Source organism: Alosa pseudoharengus, unplaced genomic scaffold (genome assembly GCF_046254945.1).
Source record: "Alosa pseudoharengus isolate Yale_2024_CS ecotype anadromous, Long Island Sound unplaced genomic scaffold, YU_APseudo_1.1 YU_APseudo_1.1_scf_16, whole genome shotgun sequence".
NCBI lineage: Eukaryota > Metazoa > Chordata > Actinopteri > Clupeiformes > Clupeidae > Alosa > Alosa pseudoharengus.
Window position 1 is genome coordinate 25210791 of NW_027468630.1, and position 15740 is coordinate 25226530.

Below are 15740 nucleotides of genomic sequence, written 5' to 3' on the forward strand. Positions count from 1 at the left end.
AGCATAGCCATCAGCAGTGATGCATCACTGCACAGACTGCCAGAGAGAATGTAAAGGTCTTAGGGCAGGACTAAGCCCCAGTCCATACATTACATCACTCTAATCTAATGTAAAAAGGCTAACAGATCCAACAATCCTTTTAGTGTTGCGGCCAGGACATAAGGGCTTATTTCAGTGGGAAAAAGCACATTCCAAGTGGAACATTTTAATTATGTGTCAATACAACTATCAAAGTGAGTTTTTAATTTATTTGGACACCCTGGCACGTCTCTGAACGATTGTAAGATTCCCAGTAAAGAACCCCATTTTGCCAAGACAAAAACAATGCTGTCCGACTTCACCGAGATGGCCATTGATGCTGTCTGACATTGCTCGAGGGTAATTTCCTGATAACGTTAGTCAGTAAAGCGAATGATCTCAAGTCTCTATGACGTAGATTGTATTGACCAATACTAACTCTGAGAAGGGGGGCTATTATTTGCCAAATAATAACAGCATACAGCCAATTATTTGGGGGAAGTTGGGTAATTATTTGCCAGCTAATAACAGCCTGCACCCAATTACTGCAAACAAATATATTTGCAAAAGCTTTCTACCAACACCAGTCACAGTCAGTGATCACAACACAAATACATATTCAAGCTATAAGAACTATGTTTAGGGAGGTCATTGTGCACATCCCAGCTGCAGGACTAAACACTGTCAGTAAAGACACCTGGAACCTGAAGAAGATTGAAAGGTTCAAACATTCAACTAGCATGACAAAATAAAACAAAAAATGAAATATTTGAGAAGTGTGCGGACTTTTTAAGCATTTACAGGCTAAGAACTAAGCCAAAGAACATTATTGTCAGAGCATAGAGGATGTCTCATGATTTCAATTCACACACATACAGGAACCATGACAGAGGTGTGAATGTACTACAGTATAAACATTACACTTGAACGGAACGTTGGCATTGATCTGTCTGGACTGTTATTCCCCGGAGTCATGTTTTAATAGGGGGAGGGGGAGGCTCAGTCCTTTTAGCAGTTCACCTTTTTTTCTGAGTGTCGCACTGAGACACTGGTGTGTGTATGTGTGTCTGCATGTGTATGAGCGTGTCTGTGTGTGTGTGTGTGGGTGTGTGTGTGTGCGTGTGTGCGTGTTTGTGTGTATGAGTGTGTCTCTGTGTGTGTATGTGTGTGCGTGTGTGTGCGTGTGTGCGTGTTTGTGTGTATGAGTGTGTCTCTGTGTGTGTATGTGTGTGCGTGCGTGTGTGTGTGTGTGTGCTTTCTCTCTTACCCCTCGTAGGGATGATGTGGTCGGAGTGTAAAGAGCTCTGGACAGAGGGCCCCAGGGAGTACATCCTTCAGCTGTGGAACGTGCTGGACTTCGGGATGCTCTCCATTTTCATTGCAGCGTTCACCGCGCGTTTCTTCGCCTTCCTCCAGGCCATGAAGGCACAGAAGTATGTCGATGAAAACATCCACGCCCCTGACCTTTCCATGGTCACTCTCCCGCCGGACATCAAATATTTCACTTATGGTAAGTCAGAGAGAGAGAGAGAGAGAGAGAGAGAGAGAGAGAGAAGCCCTTGCAGTGTATTGATTGTAGTTGGCGAAAAAGATATGGAGATTCAGGATAGAATCGAACACCCAGTGTCACCCAGTGGATTCAGGATAGAATCGAACACCCAGTGTCATGAAAAATAATTCTATGCTCACCAATCTACCTTCAAGTCCATTTCTCTTAAAATCATATTTGAATGCAGAATGTTTCTCCACATTTTAAAACAGCTCAATTCCTATGAAGTATATTTGCTACAAGCAAAATTCATACATTATTCCTTTCAAGCAGACATACTGTTCATGTGATGTCCTGTAATGTTGTTTTGTTCCAATGATACAACAGTCAGTCAATAACTGGATCAATCAAAAATGAAGTGTTTGGAGCCTATATGTTTTTCCTTGTAGCTTAGCACTGAAAATAATTTATGCGGTGCAGGTTTTTGTTGACATTACTTCTATCACATCAGATTTTGAGAATAATAGGCTTATGCCTAATAATAATGCTGTGTAGCACCGTCACATTAAAGTTTTCCGATGTGGAAAATAAGATTATGTCAGAACATGTCAAGCTACTGCAAAAGTGCTTCACAGGCCTCAGTCTTCAGAGTTTGGTTATATACACAAATGCAAAAACTTTCAAATGTGTCAAACGGATATTCCTTCACATTCTTTAGACACAGCCCATTTAGAGTGTTTTTTTTTTTGTCTGTATAGCCAGGGACAAATGGCTTCCCTCCGACCCTCAGCTCATCTATGAGGGCCTCTACGCCATCGCCGTGGTGCTGAGCTTCTCTCGCATTGCCTACATCCTCCCGGCCAACGAGAGCTTCGGTCCACTCCAGATCTCGCTGGGACGCACTGTCAAGGACATCTTCAAGTTCATGGTCCTCTTCATCATGGTCTTCCTGGCATTCATGATTGGCATGTTCATCCTCTACTCCTACTACCTGGGCGCCAAAGTAAACCCCGCCTTCACCACGTGAGTGACCAATCCATGCCAGGCTACTCTTTTGATGAACCTCTTCAGTCTGTCCTCATACTGAATAACATTTGAGCCCAAATATCTTTGGCTGATAAATGACTGCCTTTGTGTGAGTTCAGCGCACACATATTGCGTATATGAGGGAATTGCACTGTACACTATACCTCCAGCAAAATAAGCTACATATAATGGTACAGCCCTTCTAAAATGGGAAATACATATCTCTTAATTTTATGCAAACTGGCAGAATAGATACACTTTGTCCATACAGCATCCCTCTGTCTTAGAAAATGAAACTGCTCCTTCGACAACAAAGGTCTTCCTCATAAAGAGCTATTTTCGATGAGAAAGAAGGAGAGACCGCCCCTATTTATGGTGCTGCCAGTCACACAGAGAATGTAATGCTCCAGGAAGCACTGCACTGGCCTCAGTCACTAAGGAGGAGCCAGGAGAAGACAGTGATGTGAACAAGTCTTGAGCAGACTTGTAAGTAATTTCACAGTGTGGCAAACTCTGTGTTTTTTTCCATGTTACCTGTCTTGCAAGAAGTCAGGGGAAACATAGGAAGTGCCACAACACTGTTGTTTCAATCACCACATGTCCTGGAATTCCTTCCATCACTAGAACTGGCATTTCAGAACAAACAGAGAGACTCAATGGGAAAGGGGAACTAAGACAGAAGATATAGGAAGAAAACAAAAGCAGCTAGCCATCAGACTCAAGTATATGAACCAAGTCCCCCAGTCTGCTGTAAGTCTAATCTGCTGGTTGAAGTGCTTCCTCATATATTTATGTGAGATCTGATTAATAGCAGCCTGTGGGAGGCTGCCATCATGTCAGGGTGCCGTGGCCTCTTCAACATGGGGTTGAGTTCTGTCGGCCTATCATTCATCAGAGACCTCTCACGGGTGATCATTTCTCTCTCCCTCTGTCTCTCTGTCTCTCTCACTCTTTCTCTCCATCTCTCACTCTCTCATCCCCAGGGTGGAGGAGAGTTTTAAGACCCTGTTCTGGTCTATTTTTGGCCTGTCAGAAGTGTCCTCCGTGGTGCTGAAATACGACCACAAGTTTATTGAGAACATCGGCTATGTGCTATATGGGATTTACAACGTCACCATGGTGGTGGTGTTACTCAATATGCTCATCGCCATGATCAACAGCTCCTACCAGGAGATAGAGGTCAGAAGAAAGTCCTTTACATTACATCATATTCTGCCATTTAACAGTTGCTTTTATTTAAAGGCACTGGCAGTATTGTGCAGTATTGAATTCTACCTTAGGGGCATATGAAGCGAGGTTGCTAGCTTACCACGGTAAATTTGTGAGTGATCGCCAAGGGAATGCTTTACTGCATGTATTGCTTCTGAATTGACATATTGTTTTGAGATCAGCAGTAATTCCCAAAGTTACCTGGGTAAGCCAGGAGCCTTGCTTTATTGTATACCCTTCTGGAAATGAAATGACACAAACAAAAACTTACTTAGAAACATTCAATCAATTCGATATCTGTTTATGCAGCTGTCCTTAATGTCCTTGGAAAAGTAGACATTTATAAAAGATTAGCCTTGCGTAACATTGTGTGTGGCAATAAAGTATATTTTATCTAATCTTAATAACTTCTTAACTCTCAAAAAGAATTTCAAGTTTTTGCCTGAAATTGCACTGTGCCTATTTACAAGGGCATTGTTCCCACCTCTTCTGGAGCCTACTATCAAATGTTGGACCTCTATAGAAAGCTGAGAACCTCACAATAAATGTGTGATGTACTCACAAAGAGTTACAGAGGCTAGAATATAGTTTTTTTTCTTTCTGCCGGATTACAAGCATCTCTGAACTAACCACATTTCAGCCCTCTAGGTCTCTTGATATCCCTTAACTGAGCCCTAGCACCAGGTCTTGTGAAGTTGTGTGCAAAAGTAGATCAATATAGAATGAAAATATGAGTGCTTTAGACTATTATTTGCCAAGGTATGCCCATGCGTTTTGTAAAATGCCTATGGATACTCCCCATAGGACTTTTTGTTATCCAAAATGCATACTGACAATCAAATGCTTACTGCACATGAACCCCTTTGTGTAGAAGCATAATCCTGGTCTCAAATGAAAGGTAACACTTTGAGGTTTCATGCTTGTATTTGGATTATACTTAAGGGGTTCTGATATGGAATGACAACACTAAATATGGAATGATTACAAAAATGTCTCTATTTTTGCATTTACTTTGTTGGTTCAATGAGTGTGTATAAGATAGACTATACATCTGTACAACTAATATTGGATAACACAACATAAAGATTCAATTTCTATGGATTTTTGTGAATATTTCAGTACCCAATATGTTGCATCTACTTATTGTGCTGCAGCTATACTGCAGCCAGAAGTCAGGGTAGCACCAAAAGCGGAAGGGGGGAGGGGGGCATTTTGGATCAAATTTAATTGAGACATAATAAGATTAATCTGAGAATGTAAAGCACTATACAGATTGTACATGAAAGTTGTCATTTTTGGATTCCCAAGAGTCAAAGCTTTGAAATGGTGTATAACATTACTATGCTACATAGCAATATGGTGCATACAATTGATTTAGAATGTTGGGGGTAGGTGGGGGAGGGGGGTAACCGTCCCGCTGGCGGGACACTGAAAGTTATGTGGATAAAGCTAATCCTCAGCCTTATAATCAGATCACATAGAAACCAGGGGTCCGTTGCATAAAAGCAGAATTAAGACATCCGGGATAAGTTACTGAGCTGCGCTCAATGAATCCAAAACAAGAGCGTACAGGCTTAATTGGTTGCACAAAGACCAAGCCAGGATGAAACCTATCCTGGATAAGTGTGCGCTCACGGCTCCATCAAATAGACCCCGCCACCGATCACAGATTCACTGATTTAACATGGCAACTAGCGGCTTCATTGCTTCTTCTACGGTGTGAAGTAGGTAGCAATAGCCTTTTCACAACAGCAACAAACAGCAACACCTCTGTTTAGGAGAATATTGCAACTAGTTCCGCGACCACCACGTGCGAAATGGTTAGGCACTCCCGTGATGTCACATTGTCGCATGACAGGTCGGGAATGGCGAGTATGTAAAAGTTAATTAATGATCACAAACGTTTAAATAATGACAATGGGTCTAGGTATATGTGATAACAATGTGTAGTGGGCAGTGGAATAATTATTGGTTTCTGTTTGTGGTGACTGCTGACTGAGATAAGGGATGAGATTAATAGATCCTGGAACTTAGCCTGGTCTGGAGCAGGCTAGCTCCAAAGAATAAATCGCCATGGTAACTTATACCATAACATATCCTGCTGCCCCCTATCCCGCTTTTGTGCAACTGGATCACGGATAAATTGAGCCAGGATAACCAAGATATCCCGGCTTAATCCCTTATCCTAGTTTTGTGCAATAGGTCCCAGTAGTGACCTTGGATGTTTGTTGTTATAGCCATCTGTTTTTGCCAAAACAATGTCTGGCTAGATGACAGCCATTTTTGTAAACGGTGGGTCAGGGTCTTGGCCTCCAAAGCCAGAGTCTGCCCCGCTGAATATTTGCTTTGATTGGCCATTAGGATGACGCAGACGTGGAGTGGAAGTTTGCACGCTCCAAGCTGTGGCTGTCATACTTTGACAATGGCAAGACGCTGCCGCCGCCGTTCAGCATAGTGCCCAGCCCCAAGTCCTTCTTCCAGTGCGTCAGGCGCATCATCGGCCTCCTGCGCTGCCGGAGGAGGAGCCTGAAAAAAGACGTGGAGCTGGGCATGGACAGCTCCAAGTCCAGGGTACGCATGTGGAGTTTTTCATGAGTACTGTATGTGTGGGTGGGGTGTGTGATTGTGTGTGTGTGTGTGTGTGTGTGTGTGTGTGTGTGTGTGTGTGTGTGTGTGTGTGCAAGCAGCACATTCGTCACACCCATTCATTTAAGTATATTTTTTTTTTGGTTTGTTTGTTTTTTCATTTATTTATTTATTTGAAGTGGCTCTAAGGTACATGCCTGCCCCCAGTAAGACACAATTGGCCCTCACCCTGAAAACTGTGATCGTCTGTTTTCTGTCTGTTGTTTTGTTGTCTGTTGCATATGTTTTTGCTACAGGGTGGGACCACAGCAAACCCCACCTGAGAGATGATTTCAGTATTTGTTTTGTTTTTGTTGTTTGTTTGCTTGTTGGTTTGTTTGTGTTGTTGTTGTTGTCCCTTGTGGATCTGTGGTATGTGACTGCCCTGGAGTGAATGTGCCATTACTTCCATTCACAGGTAATGCGTCTTTTAGATGTGTTTAGCTGCCGGTCCCTGCTCCATCCCTCAAGGCCTGACATCATTTGGAGCTGAGCCTTAGTCCTGCATGATAATCTATTGCTACAATAAATGAAACCGGTTGTATCCCGTATCCCCTGTGTTAGAAACTCATTGAGGTTTGTCCCCAGGAAAACAATGAAATCAGTTTTGAGTGCTAAAGGAAAAAAAAACAACAACGAAAAAAAGGAGCAGCTCTTATTTGTGCCTGAGGGCAAAGTCGATATCATTTATATTCTTATCGGGCTGAACAGTAACCCTTTGTGATGGTGGGTTCAGCAGATGTGGTTAGCTGTGTGAGGGGGAGAATTCATCTCTCTAAAGAAGTTCATTCAGATGTCCTCATGCATGTAGCATAACAACATTACCATGATACATCTCCTGTCCAGGCTTCATTCTGTCCTGCCATTAATACGTTTTCACCTAACCGCCTTATTCACAGGGACTAATTGAATAGAAAAGAGAGAGGAATGAGAATTGCTAGGCTCCTGGATTGCCTGAGCATGTACTATAATGTGCTATCATTTTTCTGCTGATGATTAATGTGTGTGTGCGTGTGTGTGTGTGCCCGCCTTTTGTCTTTGGTTAATCTTTGGTTGTTCGTGTAATTTGCACATCTATAAAATCACATAGCAAGAATAAACTATAGCTTACTTACTGGTGTGTTTGCAGTTAAACCTCTTTACCCAATCCAACATCCGCATCACAGAGTCACAGAGTTTCAACAGCATCCTCAACCAGCCCACGCGCTATCAGGTAGGATCTAGCAACCTCCCCAATATTTCAAATGCCATGAACAGGCGTTGTTCTTTGGTGTGTTAGCATACTTCTTACTACCTTTCATGTTGTACTTGTCTACATAGCAAATCATGAAAAGGCTTATTAAACGCTACGTTTTGAAAGCACAAGTGGACAAGGAGAATGACGAGGTCAACGAAGGTGAGTTAAAATTCTGCCGTTTCAAAGCCACAAGTGATCATGCTTTTTTGTCAAGGATTGATGCTGCAAATGCTAAAGCTAAAGATCTTAAATTGCATGTTGTGTTATGTATGTGTGGCTCTTGTGGTTTTTAGACAAAGACTGCATGCAGAACAGTTTTGCCCTACAGTTTAAATCAGGTATCTGTCATGTGGTGTTTAAAGAAGCCTATGCATATGGTGTACATATAGTAATATACAGCAAGCTATAAGGCAATTGACATTCTCTGCCTTAACCTGGGCACTGGAGCAGCCTATAGTAGAGTAAAGCACACGTCTGGAGAGTGAGAGTGTTTTTCTGTTTTATATTTAACCTCCAGGCGAGCTGAAGGAGATCAAACAGGACATCTCCAGCTTGCGTTATGAGCTGCTCGAGGACAAGTCCCAGGCCACAGAGGAGCTGTCTCTGCTCATTCAGAAACTCAGCGACAAACTCAACCTCGGGCCCATACGATGCGAGTGACAAGAGTAGCAGGGTTGTGGGGTAGGGGGATGGCTATACTCACTGGGCCGGACTAGTCAGCACCACTGGCCGCGGTCCTGAGGCGTCCACCTCCGATTGAGGAAAAGCAAACATGGCCAATGTGGACTTCACAGTGGAGTGTATCTACTGTATACAAGACACAGCGCTGCCAGTGAACACTACTTAAGAATCATTCTGCCTGAATGTTATTTTGCTATATGCAGTCATTTTTTTGTTCATCTGGGCACTTCTGTTTTCGTCATTTTTGTATTTGTTTTAGTGTTTAGTGTGACATTTTAATGTGTGTTTTGTCTTAGTCAACATCAATGTAACTAAACTACCGGTATATACAGTAGACATGTTCAATTACTGATAAACAGGAAGTATACTTATTATTTATTTTATTCAGACAATAATCTGTCTAAGGGACGAAACTGTAGGTTTGTCATAGTTGAGAGTATTTTAGCTTTTATAAATGTCCAGGTAGACATAAACTATGACACTCACTTTGTGACTCATATTCTATCCATTCTGTGGCCCATGTGTTTTACCAGACCAAGAGGGATATTTTAAGAGACTGCTTTTGAAATAAAATGACTGCTTTTGAAAAAAAATAAGTAGAATGTAAATGTAATGTGCAGATAAAATGTATAGTACCAATTATGAATGCAATGATATTGAAAGGCACTTTGAGTTTTCATGCCTGTATAAAGGCCCATTCACACCAAGAACGATAACGATAACTATAAATAAATATCGTTCTTGTTAATATGAATGACGACGTTCACACATAAACTATAATGATAACAACATGAAGAACGATATCGTTGGGGATCACTTTCAGAGCGATATTCAGAACGATAAAAAGCTAATAGCCAATCAGAACCCATCGAATTTTAACTGTCACATTAATTAACACAAGTAGAGACTTTGTTTATCGTTGTTCAGTGTGAACGCTTTTATCGTTATGGTTATAATTATCATTATCGTTATTGGTGTGAATAGGCCTTAACTCTGTTTATCTGTTTGTTTATCTGTATTCTGCTTATATATGGCAGTGACTGCTGGGAGGACAGAATGTATGTTGTCTGAGCATAAGATGGCTTGGGCTTCATCAGTTTAAAACTTCTATGTATATCCATGCAGTGCACACATGCATAACCTTTGGCACCACCATTGTCATATTGGTCTGTCTCTTTTCAGTTTAAGATTAATTGTTTTCATTGCCACATTTGAATAGTGTTGTTAGCTTTGTATTTCCAGGTGTAGGAGTTATAGACCAATGGGGCACTCATTCCATACTGTGGTTGAAGGACAAAGCAGATACAGTTTTCTTTTCCCACTCAGAATAGCTTGAGAAAGGCCAGGCTATTCAGGTGAAGTAAGTCACTCAGTCAATAGTTTTTCAGGAAATACTGCTCGCCATAATAATGTGTTAACCTGCTCAAATACCTGTGCCAGATAATCAGATGTTATCCTACTGCTAGACTCTATACAGATTAGGAGAAACATACTGCACGAGTGTGAATCTACATAGCATTGTGAAACTGACTCATTTACGTTGCAATGACATTTTGATTCATTTATATTGATCAGTTAGTCAGGAATGTTCATTTATTTTTATGCACATGCAAAATATATTTTATTAGACTCAACAGATAACTACTGTGTGTGTGTGTGTGTGTGTGTGAGTGTCTGTGTGACTGTCACAGTAGTGTTTAACATGAATAGACCACTCAGTGACTATACAAATTCACAGTATATAATTTGTATTTATAGACTCTCGCTCTCTCTCTCTCTCTCTCCACACACGCACACACACACACTTTATTCATATAAACTATGCATTTTCATATGGATTAGTTTATTATGTATACAGTAACCTTATTAAACTTGCAATTAATGAACTATATTACCATAAGATTGAACATTGAAAATAACTGAAGTTCACACAAATGACTTGATTATTAATGTTATAATCAGTTTTGTATATAAAGATTCTTTGCAAAATTACTGAGTTTGTTTTTAATGATTTTAATTTTATAAAGAGATTTTACATAATCCAGATTTGGATTACCTGTGAAGCCATTTTGATATTAACATTGTCAGGATGCTTCTGTGCACTTGAAGCTGTCCGATCCGAGCACTCTCCTCCCATCACACGGTTTTCTCGCCAATAACACTGGGAGGCATTACCACCATTCAATTGGTTATTGCTGCCACTGTTACTAGACAGCGCCCCCCTGAGGTAGCAAGATATAAAAACATCACTCTTACCCAGTACATTCAGCTCAATTTTGATTCTAAAGGTTTATATAATTTGTGAAGAATCACATTAAAATTGAACAGTAATATTTCACAACAGATAAATAATCCAGCATCCCACCCACAGATAAAGAGTCATTCAAGTATAGTTGTATCTGTCTCATGTGAGGCAGCTGGTTTAGTTTTTTACAATTGTTTACACACGTTTTCAAAACTCTATGTCTTTTTTTCAAAATTCCACACACAAAACCCTCACATTTGTTCACACAAAATGCAAAATGCCTCAAATCTCCAGCAAAATGACACAAAGCATTCAAAATATCATAAACACAACTTTAAAGCAAACATTCGCCTCACATTATAAACACTTTTGTCATAACATGACATTTTGGATACATCATATACACACTGTTGCTCAAAATCTAAAGCTCTTCTGTCTTTCATGGGCTTTATATATGTATTTCCATACACAAGGGAAAGTTACGGTAGAGAGAAGTTGAAATACACAGTAAAAATGCAAGCAATATTAAAATAAAAATAGTGATGACTCAATAACTTCAGCCTTACCATCGACAACACCACAGTCACAGCCTCCACCCATGTCAAAAGCCCAGGTGTCCTCCTTGACTCCACTCTCTCATTTGAATCTCACATCAACAAAACCCGGCAATCATCATTCTCCCATCTGAAAAACATAGCAAGGATGCGCCCACTCCTCTCCCACTCTAACACTAAGCATGTAATACATGCCCTCATCTCCTCCCGCCTAGACTACTGCAATGCCCTCTTCAGTGGTCTCCCCTCTCACTTACTCAACAGGCTCCATGTCCAAAATTCAGCTCCACGGTTGCTTACATCTACCCCTTCCAGACATCACATCACCCCTGTGTTGCAAGACCTCCACTGGCTCCCTGTCCCACTGATGATTGACTTTAAAGTCCTCCTCCTTACCTTCAAGGCCCTACATGGCTCTGCCCCCATGCACATACCGGTCTGAACTCCTGCACCCCTACTGTCTTACACGCGCCCTGTGACCCTCTGATCATGGCCTCCTCACTATCCCCCTAACCCGACTCCGCTCCATGGACGACCGAGCATTTTCCTCAGCGGCCCCCCACCTGTGGAATGCCCTGCCTCAGCAGATCAGATCTGCTGCCAATGTAGACTGCTTCAAGTCTCTCCTCAAAACCCATCTGTTTAGGATAGCTTTTAACCTATAACCTACATAGACCTTCTTTTATCGTCCTTTTAAATTGCTCTCTACTCACTTTTTAATTGTACTGGCATATGTCTGTTTCTATCCACACTTGCGACTGCCTGTACACTTTTTGTGTTCCTCCTAATTTTGATTTTATTCTTCTTTCTTACCTTTTACTTACAATCCTACATGTATCCCTTTTTTACCCTACAATGTTCAGTGCTTTGAGTACATGATAAAGCGCTCTACAAATAAAATGTACTATTATTATTATTATTATTATTATTATTATTATTATTATTATTATTATTCCCAAATAATTTGCTGTGAATACAGCATTTTACAGCCAACAAGAAGAAAAACAAAGCAAAATACAATGACCACCACATGTACATGGAGTTTTGAAAATGCTAATTTTGCCGGAAAGACAGAAATTACTATATGTATGTATTCATAGGCCTATAGACCTGAAGAAACAAACATTCCTAAGCATTCCTAAGGCATTTCTGGAGGCACGGAAAATTTTATAGTATTGAGCTACAGTTTTTCTTGATTGTTTACACACATTTTCTGAAAGCATGCCTCATACTCACAGAACTCAAATCACACACAAATCAAAAAACACACACACAATGGGCAAAACCCCTCAATTCTCCTGCAAAATGAAACTCATTCAAAACAATGTTATTTATTCTCAAAATGGTATTTTGTTTTCAAATGACACACACAAACCATCATATGAATAGACATCTATAAGAAGCAGTTGAACACTTATGTGCTCAATGTAAAACACTATGATGAAAGGAAAACACTTCTTCTCCATTCATCATAATGACTTAGGCCTTTTTTTTATTAGTGTTACACTTACTACAGACAGTACATACATAAGTGTGTTGTAAAATATTTGAGAATAATGTTTTTATACTCAGAACACACAAATACATGGTAACAAATATATTTATTTTTTCCCCACAAAAACAATGTGCACAGTGTACATCCCAACCAACACAGAGTTGCACATAGAGTGGTCTACATACAAAACAACAGAAGAATTTACTGTTACAGTTAGAAAAACTATGCTGCATCCTTTCTTCTGTTTCGGTCTGGCCACAGCACCTCATCCACATCACAAGCATTATGCTAAAGCCAGGCTGATTGCTAATTGTAAAACTGTTTGACAGGTGTTTGCCCATGTGATGAGTCAGTGTGCATAGTAGGGCAATTGACTTTAGACTTTGAATGGCAGGCTGTTCCTTGTGAAAACAAGAGATCTTCTTCATGAAAATTGTGCCAAAGGCAGAGAATTGTGTGTAGTGTTTTGAAAAAAGTGTGCTTTAGAACTGCAATTTGAGTGTAAAGCAGGAATTGTGCTTGTAGTTTAGCAGTTGGTTCAGGGGGTTGGTGCACGAGTTACATGTTGTGGTCATTGTGTCTCAAGTAATTGAGAAAAACTGTAATGGTAACTTGGGGACAAACAAAAATAGAGTAAAGAAGACAAGTTTACATACAGTCGACTTTTTGTAGAACATTACTGTAAGCTAAAGTCTGATTACTGTAATTTTCCTTTCAAAGCATCTGCTTGGTTCTGAATATTTCAACCGGAAATCTTCTAGGAGCAGATTGAAACGGTCCATACCTACATAGAGAGTATATCTATTCATAGGCCTATACTAAGGCAATGATTGGATGGTGTTCAGTAAAGTAATGAGTGTTTACACATGTGAAGAGAGAGAGTGATGCACTGGTGATTTAGTGTGGCATTTTGATGGGTTTTGTTTGAAAAACAAAATCAAGTTACTTCCTGTTAGATTTTTGTGTGTTACGTAGAAAATTGTGTGTGGCGTTTTGCAAAATGTGTTTTAGTAAATTGAAAACTGAGTCAAACACTGAGAATTAGTGTATGGTTTTGCAGAGGGTTATGATGTTTGGAAGACATGTTTAGAAAATTGTGTGACAAGTAAAGATTTAGTGTGTAAGCAGTTGTAACAGTTTTGTTGATGGGGGGCAGTCATGGCCTACTGGTTAGGGCTTCGGGCTTGTAACGGGGCACTGCTCCGGGTTAGTGTGTGCTTCACCTCACAGTGTGTTCACTGTGTGCTCTGTGCGTTTACTAATTCACGGATGGGATAAATGCAGAGACCAAATTTTTTGTATACGCAAGAATACTTGGCCGAGAAACCTGATTTACATTTACATGTTGTTACACAGTGATGAATACCTCCACATCTTTACTTCTGAGAGACTTTGTCTCTTTGTGATGCTCTATTAATAACCAATCATGGTGCCAGTTACCCTCATTTCTTGAGATTTTCTTGCATTTTACACAACATCACGACTTTTTTTGATTTGGGGTTGTACTATTTCAACAGGCAAATAATCCAGCATCCCACCCACAAATGAGGAGGCATTAAAGTGTTGTATTATCTGTCTCATGTGAGGCAGTTTTTAGTTGGTTTACAGTTTCTTGATTGCTTATAATGCACTTAATGAAACTGGGATCCACTTGACCTTGATTTTCACCTTCTTAGCACAGCAGAAGTCATCTATTGCAAATGTGTTAACGCTTTTTTATTGGTTTAACACCTTTTTCTCATACTCAGGGCCAGAGTTTGGCGACGATATAGGTAGCGGGAAGCTACATCAAGGCGAGGAAACCAATCACATGCAACTAGTGCTAAATTCTGATCTATCTATCTGTCTATTATTAATCGGCCTGACTCTGCCCACTTTGTGCGTCTACCTTCACTCTGGCTACAGGGTGCATGCACTGTTGGCAAAATACAATGCCAAACTGGCATCCAAAGACTCCAAACTCGATTGGATTATGTTACGGCCCTGCCGGTTCCTGCTTGCCTGCCTGTCTGTCTTAGTTTGTCTTGCAGGGCGGGGTTATGGCACAGGTGCGGCTAGTCACCTGAATGGGGCACAGATGCTATAAAATGGGCTACCAGGCTGAGGTTCGCCGTTCCCTCTTTCCTTCCCAGCATGCATCCTTCCCAACACACTTATCCTGACTGCACTTCACATTTTCAGCATACATATTTACATTACAGTTTTTCTCGATCGTTTTGATGCCTGTGTCAACTCTGACATCACATTCTCAAAATAGTTAACACCCGTGTCTGAACAAAAGCACTCTGGCCAAAATTACACATTTTGTTTGCAAAAGGCTGTTACTCTCTTAAAACACTTAAAACATGCAGCAAAAGCAAATCTAGCCTTCAACCACACATCCTGTCGTCAAATCACTGTGTGATTTCAATCAATCATTACACATTGGACAACACAATGCAAAATATAGTTCTCAAAAGTTGCATTTTTGCTATGTCTGTTCCATTTCATTATAATTTTTCTGGTATCAGAAAAAAAAACTGTGAAAAGACTAAATGTACTGAATGAAAAATAATTGTATTCATTCCTCCCAAGATGTAACTGTCATTGACATGTAAGACCTACAGTAAGCGCCTAGGCAAGACAAATTTCATTGAACTACAATTTGTCATTTTTCATCAAAATAGACCTACAGTAAACACCTTTTGTACTGTTTCTTCACCAAATAGGCTATACAATAATTTCTCTAAATGTGACTTAGATCCATAGCCTACTTGCAAATAGCAACACAGAACAGACATGGCATCTCTTATGGATAATGAATGATTGCTGATTGAAGAGTTCCGCAAAGGAGTTTCACACAGGTGTATCAGAGATTCAGACTTATGCAAGGAATCTATACCACCTGTGAAAAGATGTTTTCCTTTTTTTAGCACAGGAAAACCAATAGAGTTTGGGGTTTTTGAATGACATCTGTGTTAACTGTTATGCAAAAGGGTAAGATAAATGTGTGAACCCAATGACAATGTGCACATTTGCAAGAGATGACTTCTGCTGTGCAAAGAAAGTGTTCATGAAGACCAAGTGGATACCAGTTTCCTTAAGCAGGTCAAAGCAATCGAGAAAAACTGTAATAAAATCTGTTCTGTGTTGCTGTTTGCAAGCATGGATCTAAGGCACAT

At 40.4% G+C, this 15740-nt stretch overlaps 1 protein-coding gene across 1 annotated transcript in view; it reads left to right on the top strand.

Annotated features, from left to right (window-relative positions):
* Nucleotides 1-10209, top strand: part of trpc3 (transient receptor potential cation channel, subfamily C, member 3) — a 38348-nt gene extending 28139 nt beyond the window's left edge. Inside the window, exons 6-12 of the mRNA XM_076287543.1 lie at nt 1295-1528; nt 2266-2530; nt 3517-3712; nt 6104-6313; nt 7497-7580; nt 7688-7763; nt 8122-10209. Coding sequence (XP_076143658.1) covers nt 1295-1528; nt 2266-2530; nt 3517-3712; nt 6104-6313; nt 7497-7580; nt 7688-7763; nt 8122-8264 — 1208 coding nt within the window. The 3' untranslated portion in view covers nt 8265-10209. The remainder of the gene's footprint in view (nt 1-1294; nt 1529-2265; nt 2531-3516; nt 3713-6103; nt 6314-7496; nt 7581-7687; nt 7764-8121) is intronic.
* The last annotated feature ends 5531 nt before the right edge of the window (nt 10210-15740 follow it).